This window comes from Schistocerca piceifrons, chromosome 1 (genome assembly GCF_021461385.2).
Source record: "Schistocerca piceifrons isolate TAMUIC-IGC-003096 chromosome 1, iqSchPice1.1, whole genome shotgun sequence".
In the NCBI taxonomy this organism is placed as follows: domain Eukaryota; kingdom Metazoa; phylum Arthropoda; class Insecta; order Orthoptera; family Acrididae; genus Schistocerca; species Schistocerca piceifrons.
In genome coordinates, this window is record NC_060138.1 from 656,081,013 (window position 1) to 656,103,868 (window position 22,856).

General features: G+C 43.3%; 1 protein-coding gene across 1 annotated transcript in view; it reads right to left on the reverse strand.

Moving 5' to 3' along the window:
- Positions 1-20,394, reverse strand: part of LOC124763286 (tricalbin-1-like) — a 295,056-nt gene extending 274,662 nt beyond the window's left edge. Inside the window, exons 1-3 of the mRNA XM_047249126.1 lie at positions 20,380-20,394; positions 19,870-20,120; positions 11,812-11,897 (exon numbers count right to left, since the gene is read on the reverse strand). Of these exons, the coding sequence (XP_047105082.1) occupies positions 11,812-11,897; positions 19,870-20,120; positions 20,380-20,394 (352 nt within the window). The remainder of the gene's footprint in view (positions 1-11,811; positions 11,898-19,869; positions 20,121-20,379) is intronic.
- Positions 20,395-22,856: the final 2,462 nt, after the last annotated feature.

The window sequence follows — 22,856 nt, forward strand, 5'->3', positions numbered from 1 at the left end:
CTGGGAGGTTACACTAGGTTCTATTCTCGTTAACATTTAAATATTGTCATTCAAAATTCTCTGGGGAGGTTACAGTGTCTCCTCAATGACCACTCAGCGAACGTTGCTCCCTATAGGCCTCCTTCATCAAGCAAACATATAGTCTGCTGAAACTTCCTGGCAGATTAAAACTGTGTGCCGGACCGAGACCCGAACTCGGGACCTTTGCCTTTCGCGGGCAAGTGCTCTACTAACTGAGCTACCCAAGCACGACTCACGCCCCGTCCTCACAGCTTTACTTCTGCCAGTACCTGTCTCCTACCTTCCAAACTTTACAGAAGCTCTCCTGCGAACCTTGCAGAACTAACACTCCTGAAAGAAATGATATTGTGGGGACATTGCTTAGCCACAGCCTGGGGGATGTTTCCAGAATGAGTTCGAGTCTCGGTCCGGCACACAGTTTTAATCTGCCAGGAAGTTTCATATCAGCGCACACTCCGCTGCAGAGTGAAAATCTCATTCTGGGATATAGTCTGCTGTTCATCGGCGATAAAGGCTGGTATTTGCACACCAGAACCGCATCTAGATATCCATTGAATGGCGACAGGTGCCTTTCAGATAGCTCTTGTTTTATGCGTGTAAGGCATAATATGTCTGAGAGCAGACACCCTGCACAATCGTCGGAAGGGTCCAGGCCGGAGGAGGGAGCATTAATGTCTGCCGAATATTTTCGTGACATTCCTGGGTGATCTCATCATTCTGTAGGGCACAATGGATCAACGCAAGCATGCATCTATCATTGGTGACTATGTCCACCCCTCCACGCAGTTCGTTTTTCCTCGGCACGATGGCATCTACCAGCAGCATAATGCCACGTGTCATACACAGTTCGCTGTGTACGTATGTGATTCGAAGAGCACCAAGGTGAGCTTTCCGTACTCAGCTGTCCACAAAACTCTGTGAGAGCGCCTCGATCGGGCTGTTCCCGCCATGGATCCTCAACCGAGAAACCAAGCGCAGTTGGGCACGGCACTGGGGTCAACATGGGTCCATATCCCTGTCCCGTACCTTCCGGAACCTCACTGACTCACTTCCTGCACATCTCGCAGGGGTCCGTGTTGCTAAATGTGCTTATTCAGGCTTTTCATATGGTTCAAATGGCTCTGAGCACTATGGGACTTAACATCTGAGGTCATCAGTCCCCTAAAACTTAGAACTACTTAAACCCAACTAACCTAAGGACATCACACGCATCCATGCCCGAGGCAGGATTCGAACCTGCGACCGTAGCAGCAGCGCGGTTCCGGACTGAAGCGCCTAGAACCGCTCGCCCACAGCGGCCGGCATACATGCTTTTTACAGGTGCTCACATTAATGTGACTAGATAAGGTAAATCAAAGATGATAGGTCTGCAATATTTAATGGGTAATAGAGTTCAAAAATGGTTCAAATGACTCTGAGCACTATGGGACTTAACATCTACGGTCATCAGTCCCCTAGAACTTAGAACTACTTAAACGTAACTAACCTAAGGACATCACACAACACCCAGTCATCACGAGACAGAGAAAATCCCTGACCCCGCCGGGAATCGAACCCGGGAACCCGGGCGCGGGAAGCGAGAACGCTACTGCACGACCACGAGCTGCGGACGGTAATAGAGTAATATCTGGTCTACGGACTGTTTATAGATGTGTATTATGTATGCTTGAAATACTTATAGGTTGTAAGACATGTACTCATTAGAAAAGTGGTGAGCTCAATGAAGCTTGCTTTATTGTAGTGGTTGGTCACGTGTCAGATATTTTAACTGGGCGAGCAGAGCTTGTTTCATGGTCTTTTGATTTTCTTGTGCGTCGTTGGGTAAGATCGTTGGTAAGATTTGCGCGGTCAGTCAGTTGTATATGGGAAATCAAGGTATGCAGAACGTTTCTGTGAAGTACGGAAATTAAATCACAGGTACTGGATGAATTGATGTTGTGAGGCCTAATTATACCTGGATAGTACAGACGATATGAACGTTGACAGCGAAAGGAAAGTTCTAGGTTCGAGTCCCAGACCGCCACACAATTTTAATCTTTCAGTTTTGCATAGATTATCATTGTTATTAATACCAAGTTAGTCACTGTGATAAGATTTATTAACGAACTAATTACGATTTGGAGCCTAATTACTATTTGGCAGATACTTTCAATATTTTCCCCAGCGCATCACGACGGCTACAGCATGTGTGCATGCTACTTTCTAAGGCAATACATAATAACGTTGTATTCATAACTGGCTGTTTTTTATATGATTATAAATGATAAATCTCTAGACGGTGGGCACTTATCAAGTAAAACACTGAAGCAAAACAGAATTTGTAACTCGTTTCACATTTATAACTTTGCCGTTTGAAGCAATTAAAATCTTGTTGTTGTTGTTGTTGTTGTTGTGGTCTTCAGTCCTGAGACTGGTTTGATGCAGCTCTCCATGATACCCTATCCTGTGCAAGTTTCTTCATCTCCCAGTACCTACTGCAACCTACATCCTTCTGAATCTGCTTAGTGTATTCATCTTTTGGTCTCCTACGATTTTTACCTTCCACACTGCCCTACAGTACTAAATTTGTGATCCCTTGATGCCTTAGAACATGTCCTACCAACCGGTCCCTTCTTCTAGTCAAGTTGTGCCACAAACTCCTCTTCTCCCCAATTATATTCAATACCTCCTCATTAGTTATGTGATCTACCCATCTAATCTTCAGCATTCTTCTGTAGCACCAAATTTCGAAAGCTTCTATTCTCTTCTTATCCAAACTATTTATCGTCCATGTTTCACTTCCATACATGGCTACACTCCATACAAATACTTTCAGAAACGACTTCCTGACACTTAAATCTATACTCGAAGTTAACAAATTTCTCTTCTTCAGAAACGCTTTCCTTGCCATTGCCAGTCTACATTTTATATCCTCTCTACTTTGACCATCATCAGTTATTTTGCTCCCCAAATAGCAAAATTCCTTTACTACTTTAAGTGTCTCATTTCCTAATCTAATTCCCTCAGCATCACTCGACTTAATTCGACTACATTCCATTATCCTCGTTTTGCTTTTGTTGATGTTCATCTTATATCCTCCTTTCAAGACACTGTCCATTCCGTTCAACTGCTCTTCCAATTCCTTTGCTGTCTCTGACAGAATTACAATGTCATCGACGAACCTCAAAGTTTTTATTTCTTCTACATGGATTTTAATACCAACTCCGAATTTTTCTTTTGTTTCCTTTACTGCTGGCTCAATATACAGATTGAATAACATCGGGGACAGGCTACAACCCTGTCTCACTCCGTTCCCAACCGCTGCTTCCCTTTCATGCCCATCGACTCTTATAACTGCCGTGTGGTTTCGGTACAAATTGTAAATAGCCTTTCGCTCCCTGTATTTTACCCCTGCCACCTTCAGAATTTGAAAGAGAGTATTCCAGTCAACATTGTCAAAAACTTTCTCTACGTCTACAAATGCTAGAAACGTAGGTTTGCCTTTCCTTAATCTTTCTTCTAAGATAAGTCGTAAGGCCAGCATTGTCTCATGTGTTCCAGAATCTACTGCGACATAAATGCACTATATAGCTGATTGCGTTGCTAGCTGCAGTCTTACAGTTTCTTCTTTTCTCTCAATCGTTGACAAAAGTCAGAGGTCGGATAAAAATACGGAAACATCAAAAACACAACACATTACCCTGACTAATACGCTGTAGGAAGCCCATTGGCATTGAAAATAGGTTTTAGTCAGCTCGGAAAGGATAGATACAGGTCCTGTATGGTTTTCAAGGGAATGTTACACAAGTCTCCTTGCAAAGTAGAGGCAAGTTCAGGTAACGATGATTGAAGAGGATAGCGATCATGTTTTCTCCGAAGTAGACCACAAAGGCTCAACAATACGTAACTCTGGTGAGTGTGGTTGTTAGGGGAGGCACGACAGTTCATTATCGTGCTCACAAAACCAGTCCTTTGTGATTCGTGCTCTGTCATCAGGTGCCTTGTCGTCTTGGAACACAGCGTCATCATTGGGGATGGGATGGAGCTGGTAAACTATAATGGTCACATAATCCTTGGCAGGAACGGTCACATAATCCATGAAAGTAACCATATGGCTGCCCAAATCATCATTGAATCCCCGCCGTACTTCACTGTTGGGACTTAAGCTCGGCCAGAAGTTGGAAACTGTGTGCAACAAGACGCAGACGACTAAATGACTTTCTTCCATAGTTCTATAGCCCAGATTTTATAGTTTGGGCACCACTTTTTGTGTTAGTAGCCACGCATCACTAATGCGTGGTTTTGGAATTCCAGCTCGCTCTGCAGTTCCCTGCTTCGTGTTGTTTTGCTGCTGACAGGGTACGTGAATGAGACATTCAATTCTGCAGTGACTTTGCAGCTGTCTGCCTCTTAGTTTTTCGTCAAAATCGTCTTCAGTGACCGTCTGTCATCATCACTCAACACACATTTTCGTCCGCATTGTGACTTAGCGGTCCACGTTTTTCTTTCCCTGTGTGCGGTACTAATCTTCGATATGGTGCCTCTTGAAACACCAAATGCTTCGGCTCCCTTGGTTACGAAAGCACCTATCATACGAGCAATAACATTTTCCCAGGTTCGAATTCAATTAGCCCTGACATAATGCACTCACAACTATAAAGAACGCTGCCCAATTGGTTCATTAAATAAATAAATGTCATGTGACTAGGGCCTCCCGTCGGGTAGACCGTTCGCCGGGTGCAAGCCTCTCGATTTGACGCCACTTCGGCGACTTGCGCGTCGCTGGGGATGAAATGATGATGATTAGGACAACACAACACCCACTCCCTGAGCGTAGAAAATCAACGACCCAGCCAGGAATCAAACCCGGGCCCTTAGGATTGACATTCTGTCGCCCTGACCACTTTTTTTTTTTGTTCTCGTTTTGTCTAATATTGTTCGTTGCAGTTGTTCGGTGCGGATGTCCCATTACACCCGTTCAAGTTCAGTGTTGCGCCGTTACAGAGGGCAGCTACCCCTCTGACCGAACACGCTGAGCTACCAAGCCGGCGACCACTCAGCTACCGGGGCGAACACTGGTTGACTGGCAATTGAAGACATGGCACGTTCGTAGTCAAATAAAACAGCGCAACCTGCAAGTTTGGCTAGCATCGGCATTTGTGTTTAAGCATGTATTTCTGGCCGTGTTTCCATATTTTTGTCCAACCCTTGTACATTTTTTGTATCTCTCGTAATAAATGGTAAATGACTCTTTAATACGAGTGGCGTTCAATAGAAATGCAACACATTTTTTCTCGACCAATTTCGGTTCAGGAAAAGTGCTGAATTTGTTGTGGGACGTGGTGGAAGCTAAAATTCATGTATTCTATGTATGAAGTGCTCAATCAGTATTTAATCTGTATAATCTGTGCAAATATACATTAGCGCAAACCATTTCAGATAAGAATAGCTCGAGGTTGTACCGAGACCTTCTCATCTGAAGTAGATAGAAATAGGCAATTACTAACCAACATGCTACTTAGACTGTATTACTCATCCAAATACAGCATATCACTTCCCTCTATATATTACAAATTATTTTTAACTGCGCTCATTGTGTTACATATTCTTTTAGTTTTATTTTTCTTTGAAATTTGCATTGTATAAATTATATTCTCATCAACTAGATAGTAAAAAATTATATGGAACCATTTTAACAACTGTTAAGCATTCAATTCTCCGTAACCTCAGAGAAATCTTTATGTATTATGTTCTTTAAATTACTTTTTTTTTTAAAAAAAAAGCATTAACCGCTGTATACCAATAAGACTGTAACAATGAGAAGTCTTTGCTATTAGATTCAGAAGCATCCGACCCACCTTACATTTCAATGCGGTGGGTTACTCTCTACTGTTAATGAAATAATGGAATAAATAAATTCATCCTTCAGCTCCTACACTTTCATAAAGTTCTGCTACGTGAAGGCGCTATACGTAGCTTTGTAAATGGAGTCTGTAGCGGACGTGTGTTCCAACCAGAGAATTGTCATTTAGTTTTTTTTTCGGCGTAAAACCAAAGCACTGCAGATATTCACAGGCTCTTGCAGAATGTCTACGGACACCTGTCAGTGAACAAAAGCACCGTGACTCGTTGGACGAGGCGTCTGTTATCATCGCAACCAGGTCTCGCAAACCTGTCCGATCTCCAGTGAGCCGGCTGGCCCCACACAGCTGTGACGATGGCAGTGTTGAAACGTGCGAACAAGCTCATTCGAATTGATCGACGGCTCACAATCAGACACCTCGCTGCACAGCTGGTAGTCTCTGTTGCTTGTTCTGACACACTCGTCCATCAGTTGGTGTGTGCCTGCTGGGTTCCTCGCCTCTAACACAAGCCCACAAAGAGCAACGAAGGACCATCTGTGCGAACTAACTTATCCTTCTCCATGACAACGCAATGCCTCACGCGAGTCTGCGCACATGAGAGGAACTCACGGGACTTCATTGGACTCTTCTTCTTCATTCACTCTACAGCCCGGATTTCGCACCTTCAGACTTCCATCTGTTTGGACCAATGAGGAACGCATTCCGCACGAAGCAATAGTAGATGATGGTGTTGTTATTGATGCAGCAAGATGTTGACTCCGACGTCTACCGGTAGAGTGATACCAAACGGGCATACAGGCGTTCCTAGTAAGATGGCGTGAAGCCGTCCCATTGCACGGAGATTATGTTGTAGGGGTTTGTAGCCGAAAGATTGGGGAATAACATGGTGTACTGGAATCCTGAATAAAACCGCCATGCTTTTAGAAAAAGGTGTATTGCTTTAATTACTGAATACTTCTTGTATTTACTCTCACGGAACAAAATGTCAGCGCCACAGCTGTCATAACGAGGAAAGTTTGATGATTTATCAGAAGTAGCAAAATGCCATTGCTAGTTTTTGCCACAACCATTTTAGCGTCAGGGACTTAAAGTTATACTACTGCCCATTAAATCTGCTACACCAAGAAGAAATGCAGATGATAAACGGGTAGTCATTAGACAAATATATTATACTAGAACTGACATGTGATTACATTTTCACGCAATTTGGGTGCATAGATCCTGAGAAATCAGTACCCAGAACAACCACCTCTGGCCGTAATAACGGCTTTTATACGCCTGGGCATTGAGTCAAACAGAGCTTGGATGGCGTGTACAGGTACAGCTGCCCATGCAGCTTCAACACGATACCACAGTTCATCAAGAGTAGTGACGGGCGTATTGTGACGAGCCAGTTGCTCGGTCACCTTTGACCAGACGTTTTCAATTGGTGAGAGATCTGGAGAATGTGCTGGCCAGGGCAGCAGTCGAACATTTTGTGTATAGAGAAAGGCCCGTACAGGACCTGCAACATGCGGTCGTGCATTATCCTGCTGAAATGTAAGGTTTCGCAGGGACCGAATGAAGGGTGGAGCCACGGGTCGTAACACTGTTCAAAGTGCCGTCAATGCGAACAAGAAGTGACCGAGACATGTAACCAATGGCACCCCATACCATCACGCCGGGTGATACGCCATTATGGCGATACGAATACACGCTTTCTATGTGCGTTCACCGCGATGTCGCCAAACACGGATGCGACAATCATTATGCTGTAAACAGAACGTGCATTCATCCCAAAAAATGACGTTTTGCCATTCGTGCACCCAGGTTCGTCGTTGAGTACACCATCGCAGGCGCTCATGTCTGTGATGCAGCGTCAGGGGTAACCGCAGCCATGGTCTCCGAGCTGATAGTCCATGCTGCTGCAAACGTCGTCGAACTGTTCGTGCAGATGGTTGTTGTCTTGCAGACGTCCCCATTTGTTGACTCAGGGATCGAGACGTGGCTGCACGATCCGTTACAGCCATGCGGATAAGATGCCTGTCATCTCGACTGCTACTGATACCAGGCCGTTGGGATCCAGCACGGCGTTCCGTATTACCCTCCTGAACCCACCGATTCCATATTCTGGTAACAGTCATTGGATCTCGACCAAAGCGAGCAGCAATGTCGCGATACGATAAACCGCAATCGCGATAGGGTGCAATCCGACTTTTATCAAAGTCGGAAACGTGATGGTACGCATTTCTCCTCCTCACACGAGGCATCACAACAACGTTTCACCAGGCAACGCCGGTCAACTGCTGTTTGTGTATGAGAAATCGGTTGGAAACTTTCCTCATGTCAGCACGTTGTAGGTGTCGCCACCGGCGCCAACCTTGTGTGAATGCTCTGAAAAGCTATTCATTTGCATAGCACAGCATGTTCCACCTGTCTGTTAAATTTCGCGTCTGTAGCACGTCATCTTCGTGGTGTAGCAATTTTAATGGCCATTAGTGTATATGCAAGACTGTTCATGCATAGCTGTTTGCAACTGGAAAAAGATATTAATAGTAGCCGTGGAATTTATTTCGACGACTTCACTACAGTTTAACCCCAGAATTAACAGTATACTTCATTGCGGAAATGCGTGATCTTAGTAATGACGACAAAGACTTAAACTTAATTTTTTTCTTTAATTTGACGAATGTCTTTTCATCAAGTCGTGCCTACATGTAATTATGCGGATGGACAACAGTACGAGTTTGTATCGAAAATCACTTCAGTTGGGTGGATTCTGTTCGCAGATACCGGTGTAAAACGTAAGACAAACGGTAATTATGAAAAACTCGCTCAAATGACTTCATAGGAATCTTTCAAGAATTTGCGGAAGCTTGAGACGACATAATCGTCTTGTTCAACGAGGATCGCACAACAAAAATTAGTTAGTTTTAGAATAATGGATGGAACTAAACGTTAAAAGAACTGTGCTTTCGCTTACAGCTCCTCGTTTTTTTAAGAAACCTTTTTCTTGGCTTCCCAGTACGTCAGACACGCCCAAGAAGTTCCTGGTTCGGACTTTCAGGAATCCAATTAGAAGAGGTGGTAGGGCTCCTGCTTTGCTTTGCTTTCGCCGTTTGCGCCGCAACGAGATTAGTTTCTTCACTGTTGCTTCCTTGTGTCGTCTCGAGCAGCTGATATTACAAGCGCTTGACCTAGCGCAGACGACGAACTTTAAAATCTTTTTCGGTTGTTACAGTTGTGGTTGACACAATTTTATGTCTGAAGAGTAATGTACAGTGTCCTGCTGGTAAAGATACTACACTAAAATCCTCTCATTTATGAAGTTTCATTACTATTCCGCCAAATGTCGAACTCATTCCCGTGGCATCCATAGAAGGAGCTTATTTATCAAATATTTCCTTCTTGCTGCACGCGCTTTATGATGTGATTACTACGGTGAACCATAGACTCCCTTAATTAGAAAAGTGTGTATTCTTATTTTACTTAACTGCCGTACCTCTCATGTATTAAGAAGTCTTTTACTATATGACCTTAAATAATGTAAATGTCACAGAAAATGGAAAGTCTTAGGTACATTACACCCGTTTCAGCTGCATAGACACATTAGTTCTATTAAAACGTGAAAAGGAGCAATTCCTGAATTTAAACGAAATGTGGTGAAAAAGACAAAGGAGATACGAAATTGTCCCGCAAATTTCCGGAGGTCGCAATTTCGCAGTGTATGTCGAATCTTAAGCCTAAGATTGGTTACATGTACGACAAGATAGTCTCTACAGCTAAACTATCCTGCAGACATTCCAGGACCACTTGTTAGTACTAGTGGCAGATATCTATGCGATGTTTAACTATAATTGTAATTTTAGACGGTTAGTGTTCTACAGCCATAATTTAATTTCAGCGAATGTCTACTGCCAAGTGTAGCCTGGTCCCTACCACATGTGATGACAGAATATATGCCCATTCTTTATTAGGTAACGTTGTTGGTGAACGTCGACGATGATGTCAGCAGTCGAACACTGGAATATGAACTTCCCACATAAGTAATTGCTGGACACACTATTTTTACCAGTAGAGCTGCTTCTTCACAGCATCTACTTGCCTAGTCCTAGTTCCCATTTTCCACTATTGGTAGCCTACGAAGTGCTCCACCAAAAGCCTATTGACGGCGTTGTCTGCTATATTCCTAATGTTGCCTCACGTTTGTGAATGTCTGATAGCTGTATGTACAAGTATAGCCCACCGATATGCTGCGTTTTGTTGTAATTATATCTACGGATCTGAAGATAGTCTGTATCACGTGTCTAAAACGGTTTTCCGAATAAAACATACCGACTTCCCGTCGAGAACAAGAACTGTTCATACTCATGAATACTTATTTTGATTTTTGATTCCATTGCCATGACGTGTGAAGTTTTAAGGTTTCTCTAATCCACTGCCTGACAAAAAAAGTGAAGCATTGCGAAGACATTGTCGGATGTCATTGTAACTACGTGCACACCGTGTACGTGTATAAATTATTACAGTTACAGTTCTCTGTGACAGGTAGAGTGGCTGTTAGTGGTGTTCGTGTTTATTGTCTGGCCTGGTACGGTATATAAGGGACGTCAACAGCGTCAGATGTTGAGTGATCATTGTGAAGGATACAGACGTGTCTGGTACTCGTGTGAGACAGTGTTATCAGCACCTGACAGAGTCTGAAAGGGGCATCATTGTGTGTCTCTTTTTGGCCACCTGATCCAATAGTATATTGGTTCGTCAGTTTCCAGATTTTTGAGTCATTCTGATGTGAAAGTGCCCCGATACTGTTGTGTGGAAACGCGAAGGCAAGCCTGCTCGTCTTCAAGGTTCCAGTCTACCATGTCTAACCACCACAAGGGAGGATCGCTGTATTGGGCACCAGCCACATTGGAACTCTTTCATATCTGTGTCTGACATACAAGAACAAGTGATGGACTCCCTATAAGATTATAAGTCATCCCACACGACTGGCTGGAGAGCAGCAGCAGCAGCCGGACTAGGGAATTTATGTCCCATACTAGGTTGGCGTTAATTCTACCCTATTAACAGTTTCGGAAGGGAAGTTATAGACTGTTCATGAATGGTGTCGTATTGTATTCCGTGATGAATCGCGGTTCTGCACTATCCTAGATGACCATCGATGTCGAGAACGGCGGTGAACGGCGTGTTACCCCTGGCGTCAATGTGTGGGGTACCATCGGATATAATTTCGGATTACGGGTGCTAATAGATGAGGGAAGTCTGGCGGAACAACGGTACGTCACGGACATCCTGCATGCTAATCTGTTACCTCTCATGCGACCGTAGGGTGGTGTCATTTTTTAACAGGACAATGCTCATCCGCACATGCCACATGTGTCTGTGAACTGACTCCGTGATGATGTGCTACTGCCGTGGCCAGCAATATCCACACATCTGTCTTCAACAGAACATGTGTGGGAACTGCTCGGACTTCAACTCCATACAAACGCCACTATCTAGAATATCAAGAAGCGGTTATAACAGCGTGGCCCCATCTTGTCTCAGGAGATGCATAGAGGCTATATGACACACATCCCAACAAAATCAGTGCACGCATCAGGAAGAGAGAGAGTGTAATATCTCACTAATAAGTGAGCTCATACTGCCCATTTCTTTGCAAATTTGACTCAACACTGTAATCACTGAAATAACACAATATACCCTCTCAATCACTGAAATTTCATTTCGTTTTCTACTTCTCTACTTAGGAGTCTAAGTTTCTTTTTGTCAGGCAGTGTAAATTTATTTTGTCGTATGACTTACAATTAATTTTCTTGACTGGAAGAATACAAAACTACATTGGAAATAACAAAGAATACTACGTAATCGTTTCAAGTAGAAAGAGTCGTACTAAAGAGGAATTGAAAAAGCGACAATGAGAGTTAAAGGCGAGAAAAGTGAGTACAGAGAATGTGAGACTCACCCACGATGCCCGGCTTTGCGTCGTTTAGCAGCGGCTCCAGATGCTCCTTGACCAGGGCGAACACGCTGTCTGAGCTTAGCACCCACCTGTTGGCAGTACGTCAGTCCGTAAGAGACGCACTAATGTCACGGGCAAGAGCTTGTACATATTCTCAGTTATCTTACTGCTTATGTAATGAAGGAGGTTTCATACAGTATACACTAACAGAAAAAAGTCGCAACATCAGGAAGGAGTTGTGCGATATAAACGAGGGTTGATAGACGTGTTTCTACATTTTGAACATGATGTCTATTCAAATTTCGTCTAAAACTGACATGTTGACACCGTGGCTGTGTACAATTAATGTAGGCCGATTCCTACAAAGAAGAAGACAGCTACCAGCCACTATTAATGATGCTATTTATTTAAGAAAATAGTGCCGTAACCGTTACAAATTGACAGATTCATCATCAGACAGCTGTTCACCAGATTTAAAAGTTGCACTTTACATAATCGTCAGCCTTCGATTTTTATTCTCCCACTGTAGCGAAATATTCTTCGTGTTGGTGCCCTATGTGGATGCCCTACGGTAGAAAATAATGTTAGAAGTACCATATGTTAACATAACTAACCTCCAAACGATGTAACACAGAGTAAACAAATATGTGAGGTTAAGTGGTTATAGTACTTACATCGAAAATTTCGCGAAATTTTGTTGCAAAGCTGCAGGATTGTGTTTTTGAAACATTGCAAAGTATATGCAGCACTTATATGATTTGCATATCACCATATTGTGCAAAGCACCACACACACAAGCACCAAAAAGTACTTGCCACATCTGAAGTTGACACACAGATGGCGGTTTCACAAATACAACAGCGCCAGAGGTGTTCTCTCTCAGAGATATTACAATATACAGATTGCTTTGATTTCACAGTATGACTGTTTTTAAAGAATAAACGTAATACCATGAACAATTAAAACACCAAGATAAACCTTACATTATGAGCATATAATATTACAGGTGAAGTTGACAGATGTAGTAACCAGTTTGTGTAAATGCTACTTACATGGTATTACGTAAATTCTGTGCTATATAGAGATAACAACATAGAGGTGAGATAAAATGAACAATATGACAGTTGAAATTATATTAACATTGTATGGCGCACAATAACTTTGAACCAATTTTACAAATTCAATAATGTGTAACTCAACAGGCAGCTATATTTTGGTGTAAAAAAGTGCCAAAGAAGTTCATGTATTACAATATATACATTATATATATCGCTTCGAAATTTACAGAAAGCAAACAGCCACAGACATGTGCATCGACAGCTCATCTTGCCATCCAGACCAACATAGGATGGCATACTTTTACGTACATGCTGAATGGCCTGCATAAAATTCCAATGTTTCAAAAATACAATCCTGCAGCTTTGCAACAAAATTTCGCGAAATTTTCGATGAAAGTACTATAACCACTTAATCTCACATATTTGCTTACTCTGTATTACATCGTTTGGAGGTTAGTTATGTTAACACATGGTGCTTCTAACATTGTTTTCTACCGTAGGGCATCAACATAGGGCACGAACACACGAAGAATATTTCGCTACAGTGGGAGAATAAAAATCGAAGGCTGACGATTATGTAAAGTGCATCTTGTGAATCTGGTGAACAGCTGTCTGATGATGAACCTGTCAGTTTGTAACCGGTTACGGCACTATTTACTTAAATAAATAGCATTATTAATAGTGGCTTCTTTCTAAGAATCAACCTACATTTATTCAAATTTCACGCCGGTCGCATAAGAGTGTCGCTAGTAGCACCATTATGAACATGCCAATCAGGGTTGATTTAAATACACACTGTACTGGTTGTGAGCGTTAGTTATCTTTGAGACTGGACGTGGTGATTTGGTGTTTGGGAAGAATGCCTTTAAGGCAACAAAGAGCCATTACCAACAGCCCAATGAGTTTGAATGAGGTTGTGTAACAAGGCTACAAGAAGCCAGATGTTACTTCTGCGACATCGCAGAAAGACTTGGGAGGAATGTAACCACCGTACATGATTGCTGGCAGTGGTGCTTATGAGACGGTACGGTCACAGGTCACAAGAAGACCAGACTCCAGACAAACACATGCACTACGGAGAGGCAACACCATCATGTTTGGCATATGGCTCTGGCTAATCATACTGCATCTGGAGCAACAATTTCAGCAGCAGTTTGCAGCATTATGACACAACGAATTGTTACGACCCGGTTACTTTAAGGGCAGCTCCCAGCCAGAAGCCCAGTAGCATGCATTCCACTGACACCAAACCACAGCCATTTTCGACTTCAGTGGTGTGAGCGAGAGCTCACTGGAGGGCAGGGTGGAAGTCTGTTGTGTTTCCTGATGAAAACTGGTTCTGCCTCGGTACCAGTGATGGCAGTGTGTTGGTCAGGAGGAGGCCAGTTGAGGGCTAGCCTGCCTATCTCCTATACACTCTTGACCTACACCTAGAGTTACGATCAGGAGTGCGATTTCGAATGACAGCAGGAGCACTCTCGTGATTATCCCACGCTACCTGATTGCAAACTTGTACGTCAATCTGATGATTCGATCTGTTGTACTGCTATTCATAAACAGCATTATTGGGGGTGTTTTCCAACACGATAACCCTCGCCCACATACCTCTGTTGTAACCCAACATGCTCTATAGAGTGTCGACATGTTACCTTCACCTGCTCAATCACTAGCTCTGTCTCCAATCGAGTGCGTACGCGACGACATAGGACGACAACTCCAGTGTCATCCACAGTCTGCATTAACCGTCACTGTACTGACCGACCAACTGCAACAGGCATGGAACTCCATCCTACAAACTGACATCCGGCATGCACGTTTGCACGCTTCCATTCAATATTCTGGCTACTACACCGGTTATTAATGTACCATAATTTCACTTTCACAATGGCTAACCATGTGCTTACATTAACCTGTGATCTTGCAATGTTAATCACTTAAATTTGATACGTAGGCAAATGTATCCCCAAAATTTCATTACTCTACATTACTTTCTTTTTGGTGTTGCGATTTTTTTCCGTCACTGGATAAAACGATCACATGCAGAGAGCCGTACTCAGTAGGTGTAACGTAGCGGCAGTGGTCAGCCTATGTAAAGAGCGATCTTGAATGGATATGATACACTAAGTGTAGAAATCTGAATACCGAAGTCAAAAACTCAATGCTTAGAGACTGGTCTAGCTTCATGTCGGTGCTGCAAAAAGGAACGGCTTTGTAAAAACTGTCAATTGTTTATTATCGTTGCTACATCGACCTACGCTGAACTGCTGCTAGAAGGCGAGCAAGTTCTTTCTCATAATCTCTGTGGAATCTCACAGGTGTAGCTTGCTTTCGATGCCTTTCCACTATTGAGCAATAATACAAGGTGAAGTCAAATGAAAACGAGACAGATGAGAAAAAAGTAAGTAAACAGTTTATTATTTCACAGATACTCGTCATAGCTGTTGAAACATTCATCCCACTGCCAGACAGGACTATCAGTACCTTCATGGAAAAATGTTTGTGGTCGCCTACAGAATCATGATCTACCCAGACTTGCACCTCTTCGTCCGAAACGAATAGACGAGCACGAATGTCTTCCTTCATGGCTCTAAAATTGCTTAGGCAGAGATCGGGACTGTATGGAGGAAGTGCAAAGGCGTCCCAGCGAAACTTCTGCAGCGTAGTCGAAGCGGTGCTGGCAACATATGGGTAGACATTAATGTTGAACAAAACTATGCCGTCCGGCAAAATTCGTGAACGTTTGGGCTTGATGGTGCTCTTCAGTTTTTGCCAAGTGTCCACGTATCGCGGTGCTTTAATTGTAGCACCGAGTTTCAGAACATCAACGAGCAGCAGGCCCTTGCAGTCAAAGAAAAAGGACATTATGACTTTCCCGGAGCTGGCGTGCCTGTTGTTTCGACTACGCTGCAGAAGATTCGCTAGGAAGCCCTTACACATCCTCCCAACAATCTCGATCTCACCCCATGCAATTTCCATATTTTTTAGAGTCCTGAAGAAAGGTTGGGATCACAGTTGATTTGTTTCTGAGGAAGAGATTCACCCCTGGATACAATCCGTAAGCAACCGCAAACATTTTTCCACTATCTCACAATGGGATAAATATTTCAACAGCTATGGCCATTACTTTTGAAATAATAAACTGTTTACTTACTTTTTCCCTTCTGTCTCGTTTTAATTTGACTACCCACTGTAGTATGGAAGACCAAATTCTTTATTTTGGCCTTATCCCTGTCATCGTCCATTTCGGTACCAATGTGTGTAAATTAATTGTAATGGCTTACTCAGTATTCCTAAGGCCAAAATGTCTTCGGATATTAGTCGAATCATTTGACAAAATATTACTTTCGGATTCACTGAGTGCTCCTGGCATTGCTTTCCTTATGTTCGTTTTGGGTTCGTTCAGTTACTGTTTGTCAAGCAGGCTTTGAATTTGCGCTTATCTGTAATGAAGCTCTCTTCGTTTCACGTTAATGTTTTAACACGGCTGTTGACCTACGCCACATGTCTGATGGGAAGGGAGGGAGCTACTTCAATCAGGAGATGATTTCCAATGTGTCTGAGCTGCTGTGGAAACAATGTCATACACACATCAAAAAACGTTTTGCATCACTTCGGTTCCGAGAGGTCCGGAACCTGTACAGAAAATTGGAATAGAGATCAACGTAAACATCATTTCCGCCTTTTTTATTGCTCATGAAAACCACACACTTCATGTTGTACCACCATACAGCGAGACCTACAGAGGTATTGGTCCAGATTGCTGTACACCCCGGTACCTCTAATACCCAGTAGCACGTCCTCTTGCATTGATGCATGCCTGTATTCGTCATGGCATACTATCCACAAGTTCATCAAGGTTGCACTATCGGTCGGAGGATGGCATTCACGTTCGTACAGCCGTTACGGCGCCTTCTATGACCACCAGCGGCGTACGACGGTCCCAAATAATGCCACCCCAAAACAGCAGGGAACCTCCACCTTGCTGCACAGTGTGTCTAAGGCGTTCAGCCTGACCCGGTTGCCTCCAAACACGTCTCCGACGATTGTCTGGTTGAAGGCAATGCGACACTCAACGGTGAAGAGAACGTGATGCCAATCCTGAGTGGTCCACTCGGCATGTTGTTGGGCCCATCTGTACCGCGCTGCATGGTGTGGTTGCAAAGATGGACCTCGCCTTGAACGTCAGGAGTGAAGTTGCGCATAATGCAGCCTACTGCGCACGGTTTGAGTCGTAACACGACATCCTGTGGCTGCACGAAAAGCATTATTCGACATGGTGGCTTTGCTGTCAGGGTTCCTGCGAGCCATGATCCGTAGGTAGCGGTCATCCACTGCAGTAGTAGCCCTTGGGCGGCGTGAGCGAGGTATGTGATCGACAGTTCCTGTCTCTCTGTATCTCCTCCATGTTCGAACAACATCGCTCTGGTTTACTCCGAGGCGCCTGGACACTTCCCTTGTTGAGAGCCCTTCCTGGCACAAAGTAGCAATGCGGACGCGATCGAACCGCGATATTGACCGTCTAGGCATGGTTGAACTACAAACAACACGAGCCGTGTATCCCATTCCTCGTGGAGTGACTGGAACTGATCAGCTGTCGGATCGCCTCCGTCTATTAGGCGCTGCTTATGCAGGTTTGTTTACGTTTTCGAGCCAGTTTAGTGACGTCTCTGAACAGGCAAAGGGATAAAATATCCACAGTCAACGTCTGTCTTCAGGAGTTCTGGGAACCAGGGTGATGCAAAACTTTTATCGGTGTGTGTATTTATCGCATTGCCCTGAATGAGGGATGGTCGATATATATCGATGTTTTAAAAGTACTCTAAGTTTAGTAACGATACAACGAATTGCCCGATATATTGATAACGGTTCGATATATTCGATACATCGATTTTGCTTAACATGATTCATCTACTCGGCGTACCTACCTTCTTATGTATTTTGTTGTTTTAAATAACTTTCGCTACTCGAGAGGGCGTGACACACAGCACACGAACATTCGTTCGTTTGATATATCGGAACGTAATCATCACTTTAACTGAACCAGAACAGTCGACAAACCTCCATGCGTCAAGCCGAGAAGAAAAGCAAACACAGATTTGACTTAGACACATTCATACTGAATGTTAATACCACTTTGACAACACTACTAGTGACGAGTTGTTGAAACCCTCCACAGCTGAGGGAAGAATTAATACATGTATGCCCAGTCAGTGGAACAGAAGTTACTGTACGGTATAAAACTGTTTAGGATACAGGAGCGGTGTGAACGACATTCATTTTCGTCAGACCAATGCGATTACAATGCTTAATGTATGAGAAATATCCATTATGTCACCAGCCCAGCAGATATTGTGGCATTAGCAGTGGCTCCAAAAGAAATTTTTGTTGACAAATATTGCACAAGCACCAAAATTATACCCTTACTATGCTTTATAAAATTGTTTCCGATGCCGTCCAAGAAATTGTAGCAAGAGAGATGCAGAGACTTTTTCTAAATGAAATAACCAGAAATGGCTCCTACAGATCATGTTTACGGCTCTGGCATTACAGACTTGCGTTTTAGATCCCCCCTCCCTCCCCCCTTCAAAGAACAGACTGTAACGATGCAATACTTGTGCGAATGCTGTAGCAGAAAATTAAAGACTTCATGAAGAGTGATTAAAATGAAGAGACTTTTTATTATTGAAGGGACAATGACAAATTAGTACATCAGGTTAGTGCATACATCTAAATATTTGGCAATAGTTGGCATAACTCTTTCATGTGAAATGTTCTCTGTAAAGTGTGCAGCGCAGTTTCAACGTACTTAAAGAATGGCATCACGAAACGACCAAAAACTCTAGTAATGTGTATTTATTTGCAGGCTACGTGATTCGGTCAGGTCACGGATACCATCACGCGACATTCAAAAAAGGTTCCTTAGCGTCAAGTACATAATTACAAAGAGCGTTCAATATGTAATGCAACACATTCTTTTTCTGAAAGCAGATTGGTTTTATTCAGGATTCTAATACAGCATATCATTCTGCACTCTTTTGGCTACAAAACGCTACTTACGTCATCTTACTTTGAGGGCCCAGCTGGTGTACGGGTGTGCCAGCACTACCATCAGAGACGTCCAGCCGTGCAGCGAGGCTTTTCATTGTGATCCGTCGATCACATAGAAGGAGAGTGTCTGCACTCTCCAACGTTGTGGGAGTCACAGCTGTGTGTGGCTGGCCGGCATGCAGGAGATCGGACAGGTTTACAGATGTCTCGCTAACGACTCGCCGTGCTTTTGTTCGCTGCCATGTATCTGTGCACACCCTACAAACGTCTATGAATATGCCGGCAAAAGAATCTCAATGACTGGTCTGTGCTTGGAACGCACCTCCGTTACAGACGCCATTTTGAAGGCTACGTACAGCGCCGCCACCTACCAGGATTTCATGAAACTATAGCGGCTGAAGCGGGAATATTCTACGTTGTACCACAACAAATTCTGCATTTTTCAACCGAAACTGACCGAGAAAAAAACGTGTCGCATTACTTATCGAACGCCTCTGGTATTATCAGTTGCAGCATCTTTCATACATGGCGCCAAGGAATTATCCTTTACTTGATTTGAATGATATCCCTGAGGTATTGAATCAACAACGAAATGGATTATAGGGCAAAAGATAGAATAAAATCTGATTTTGCAAAAGCACAGAAAGGAAGTATTGGGTTATTTATAAAATATCTGTATATTTTTAATGACCGTTTTTGTAATTTCTAAAAAATGTTTGGGACATTATGTAAGTATCTGTTTTACTTAAGGTTCAGTGGTATCTTAGCTATAGCTTTCTTCAGTTATAATAAACAGTCGATGTACTGGAAATTCGATGTAGTTTGCGGTATATCGCCATACTTCGATGCCACTATGCGGTGTATTGCACTGAATAGAAAAGCTTATATACACCTGTGCGGACACGTCAGCCATATAACTTATGTGAGACGAAGTGTGTGTCCGCGTGACACTGACCACCTGTTGATGGCGACGTTGAGCCACTCGGCGGTCTCGCCGGCGGCCAGGGCGCGCTTCCTGCGCACGCGCAGAGCCTCGAAGGCGGCAGCGGCCTCGAGCAGCGAGCACACCGACTGCCTCCAGACGGCGCCCGCCGCCGCCAGCAGCAGCACCAGCCACGCCACGGACGCCCCCGCCGCCCCCAGCACCCAACTGGCCGCCAGCGCCGCGCCCAACGCCACCCCCAGCCGGTACAGCTGCGCGTCGCGCTGCAACACAAACACACACAATTAAAAAAACGTTGCATTTGCGGATTCAGAAACAGCCGCAGCCACTTGCTTTTCGTGATGGCAGAATTTATTGTACCATTACTGATCCTAAGTTGCCTAGAGACCCGTCATCAGACAGAACATGGTTCTTAGTGATTGTGGCGGTTGTTGTGTAGCTCTGGCAATAGAGAAAAATGTATCGACGTATCTGGAATCATTTTCGATGTCAGGTTGACCAAGTCGTAATATTTACGCTTACTTGTCTCCTTGGCATTAATCCTGGAGCACAAATCACTTTGGAAAACAAAATTTGTGTTTCCCAATTATGTTAATTACACAGTAGAACATGAAATTCGAACAGCTAACAGCTCCCACGTTCTTCATAGGATATTAACAAACCACGGATTGCGACTTAAGATTATGTTCAAAAGCTTTGCTGGAGCAGATATTTCCTTTGGGCAACATTCCCATTTTCGAAAGTTGCACATTGATCTTTAATGATAGTAAATAAATACAGGGTGTCCCAGGGGGTTCAGAAATGGCTCTGAGCACTATGGGACTTAACTTCTGAGGTCATCAGTCCCCTAGAACTTAGAACTAGTTAGACTGAACTGACCTAAGGACATCACACACATCCATGCCCGAGGCAGGATTCGAACCTGCGACCGTAGCGGTCGCGCGGTTCCAGACTGTAGCGCCTAGAACCGCTGTCCCAGGGGGATAGCAATATTCAGGGATAGGACAGGTACGATCATTCGAAGCAACAAAGTCTGGTAAACATGGGGTCCAAAATGCATACCATAACGGCTATGAGCACTACTTCATCTTCGATACTGTAAACAAATTTCTACGGCAAGCTCTTTACTTTCCATATTCGGGAGAAGCTAGTATGGACCAAAACAAGAAAAAAAATGCCTAGTAAGTAAGGGCTCTAAAATGTATACCTTAAGAGCTATGAGCTCTTGTTCCGTTGAAGAGATGTGTTTCGCGGAAGCTAAGACGAATAATTGGTCATAGTTCTTAAGTTATGCATTTTAGAGCCTTAGTTTGCTGTATTGTTTCGCTTCGAATGATCGTACCTGCCATATCCCCGAAAACTGACCATTCCCCCTGCGACGCGCTATATATGGCTTTAAATTACATGCATTATTACGTCTAGATCAGCACCGAACCATATAAACAAAATTCAAGCTGAACCCACTATAAATTCCAGAGACCTAAATTTTTGAAGCAATAGCCTACAACATTGCTTATGATCCATCCATAGTTGACAATTTAGATTCTGTCAAACACCAACGCAACAGTCCTCAGTAGCAGAAGAAATCGAATGTCTCTGCCTTCCCTCAGTAACATCTTGTACCAGCTTACAAACCAGTTGAAACCGAACAATCGCTACGACAATTTACTTTTATCAGCTTCCACTACCATAAATTGTTTGCAGAGGGAGAACACCACGTATAATATTTTCGCCAAAAGCCAATAATAAAATACAAGGTGTATCACTATTGCTGAGAACAAGCAGAAATAATTAAATCAGATCCATAAGCAGATAATGGAAACTGTATTTCATGGCACATGCGCCACGCTTGAACCGACTGTATCCTCAGCTCACGATTGCAAACAGGAGCAAGAGCGTCGTGAGTGGACTAGAGAGGAGGGAACTCTTTCGTTTTTGGAAAGTAGTTCTCTGGTGGCTCTTTTTTTTGGGGAGGGGAGGCGGGCGTTCATTTTTATTCGTTCACACTGTTTCTTTGTTTAATTGTGTGGTGCTGTATGGGTTTACAAAAAGGCAAAAATGAAAACTAGATCTACTATACCCTATAACAACCACGATTTTGGAATACTGGATGCAAATAGTAGCTGAATGTTTAGAAATGTTTGTAATTAAAACCTTACCTTAAAAACTTAAATCAAGCAGTTGAAGCCTAAAAATTTACGAATAAAAAACAACTGTGCTAAATATCAAGTTTACATTTGATAAAAATGACGAAAAGATAAGCAGATTTTTGTCATGTATATTACATAAAAATAATTTTACACCAGGTATGTAACTAAAAACAAAAAAACCGGAAGTCGAGATTTCCAGGTCAGATTGACATTTAACAAGAACTGGCGAACGCAGTGAACAAAAGCAAGGACAACTTGCTCGTGAAAGACGAACAGTGAATGTGGAACGCGTAACGAGTGACACCTGAGGAAGAACGGGAGTGAGGCGGGAGCGAGACCGAATGAGGCGAACGGTGTACGGCCGTGTCGTTCCTCGGTTCTTCGGTCCAGTTTAGCGAACTGTTCCTTTGTACTCGTTGCTTTGCGAACGACCCACCTCCGGTGTAAAGCACAAAAAAAAGGCTCTCTGTTTAGATGATCAAGCTTACAACTACAACACGTTTTATTAATGTCGTGACACACCGTTTCCCAGATGTCTTGCTGATCGACTCGTAATCCACGGAAAGTATGAGAGGTGGCCGTAACTTTAAGTCTGTAGCCGCAAATGGAGATAATTAGAGTCAAGATTCTCGAATCCGGGGTAACCTACACATATCCATCACAGGAAATGCATTTGTCCCACCTATAAATGAGCTACAAATACCCAGATTAGAAAACTCCTCAGTTTCGCTATTGAAAAACTTAGTTAGTTGCATGTTCCATAGATATTTTGAACTATGTTTTTATCTACATAATGTGGAACGAGTCTGTTTACAGGATATGTCTACATGATTAGTTTTAATATCAATG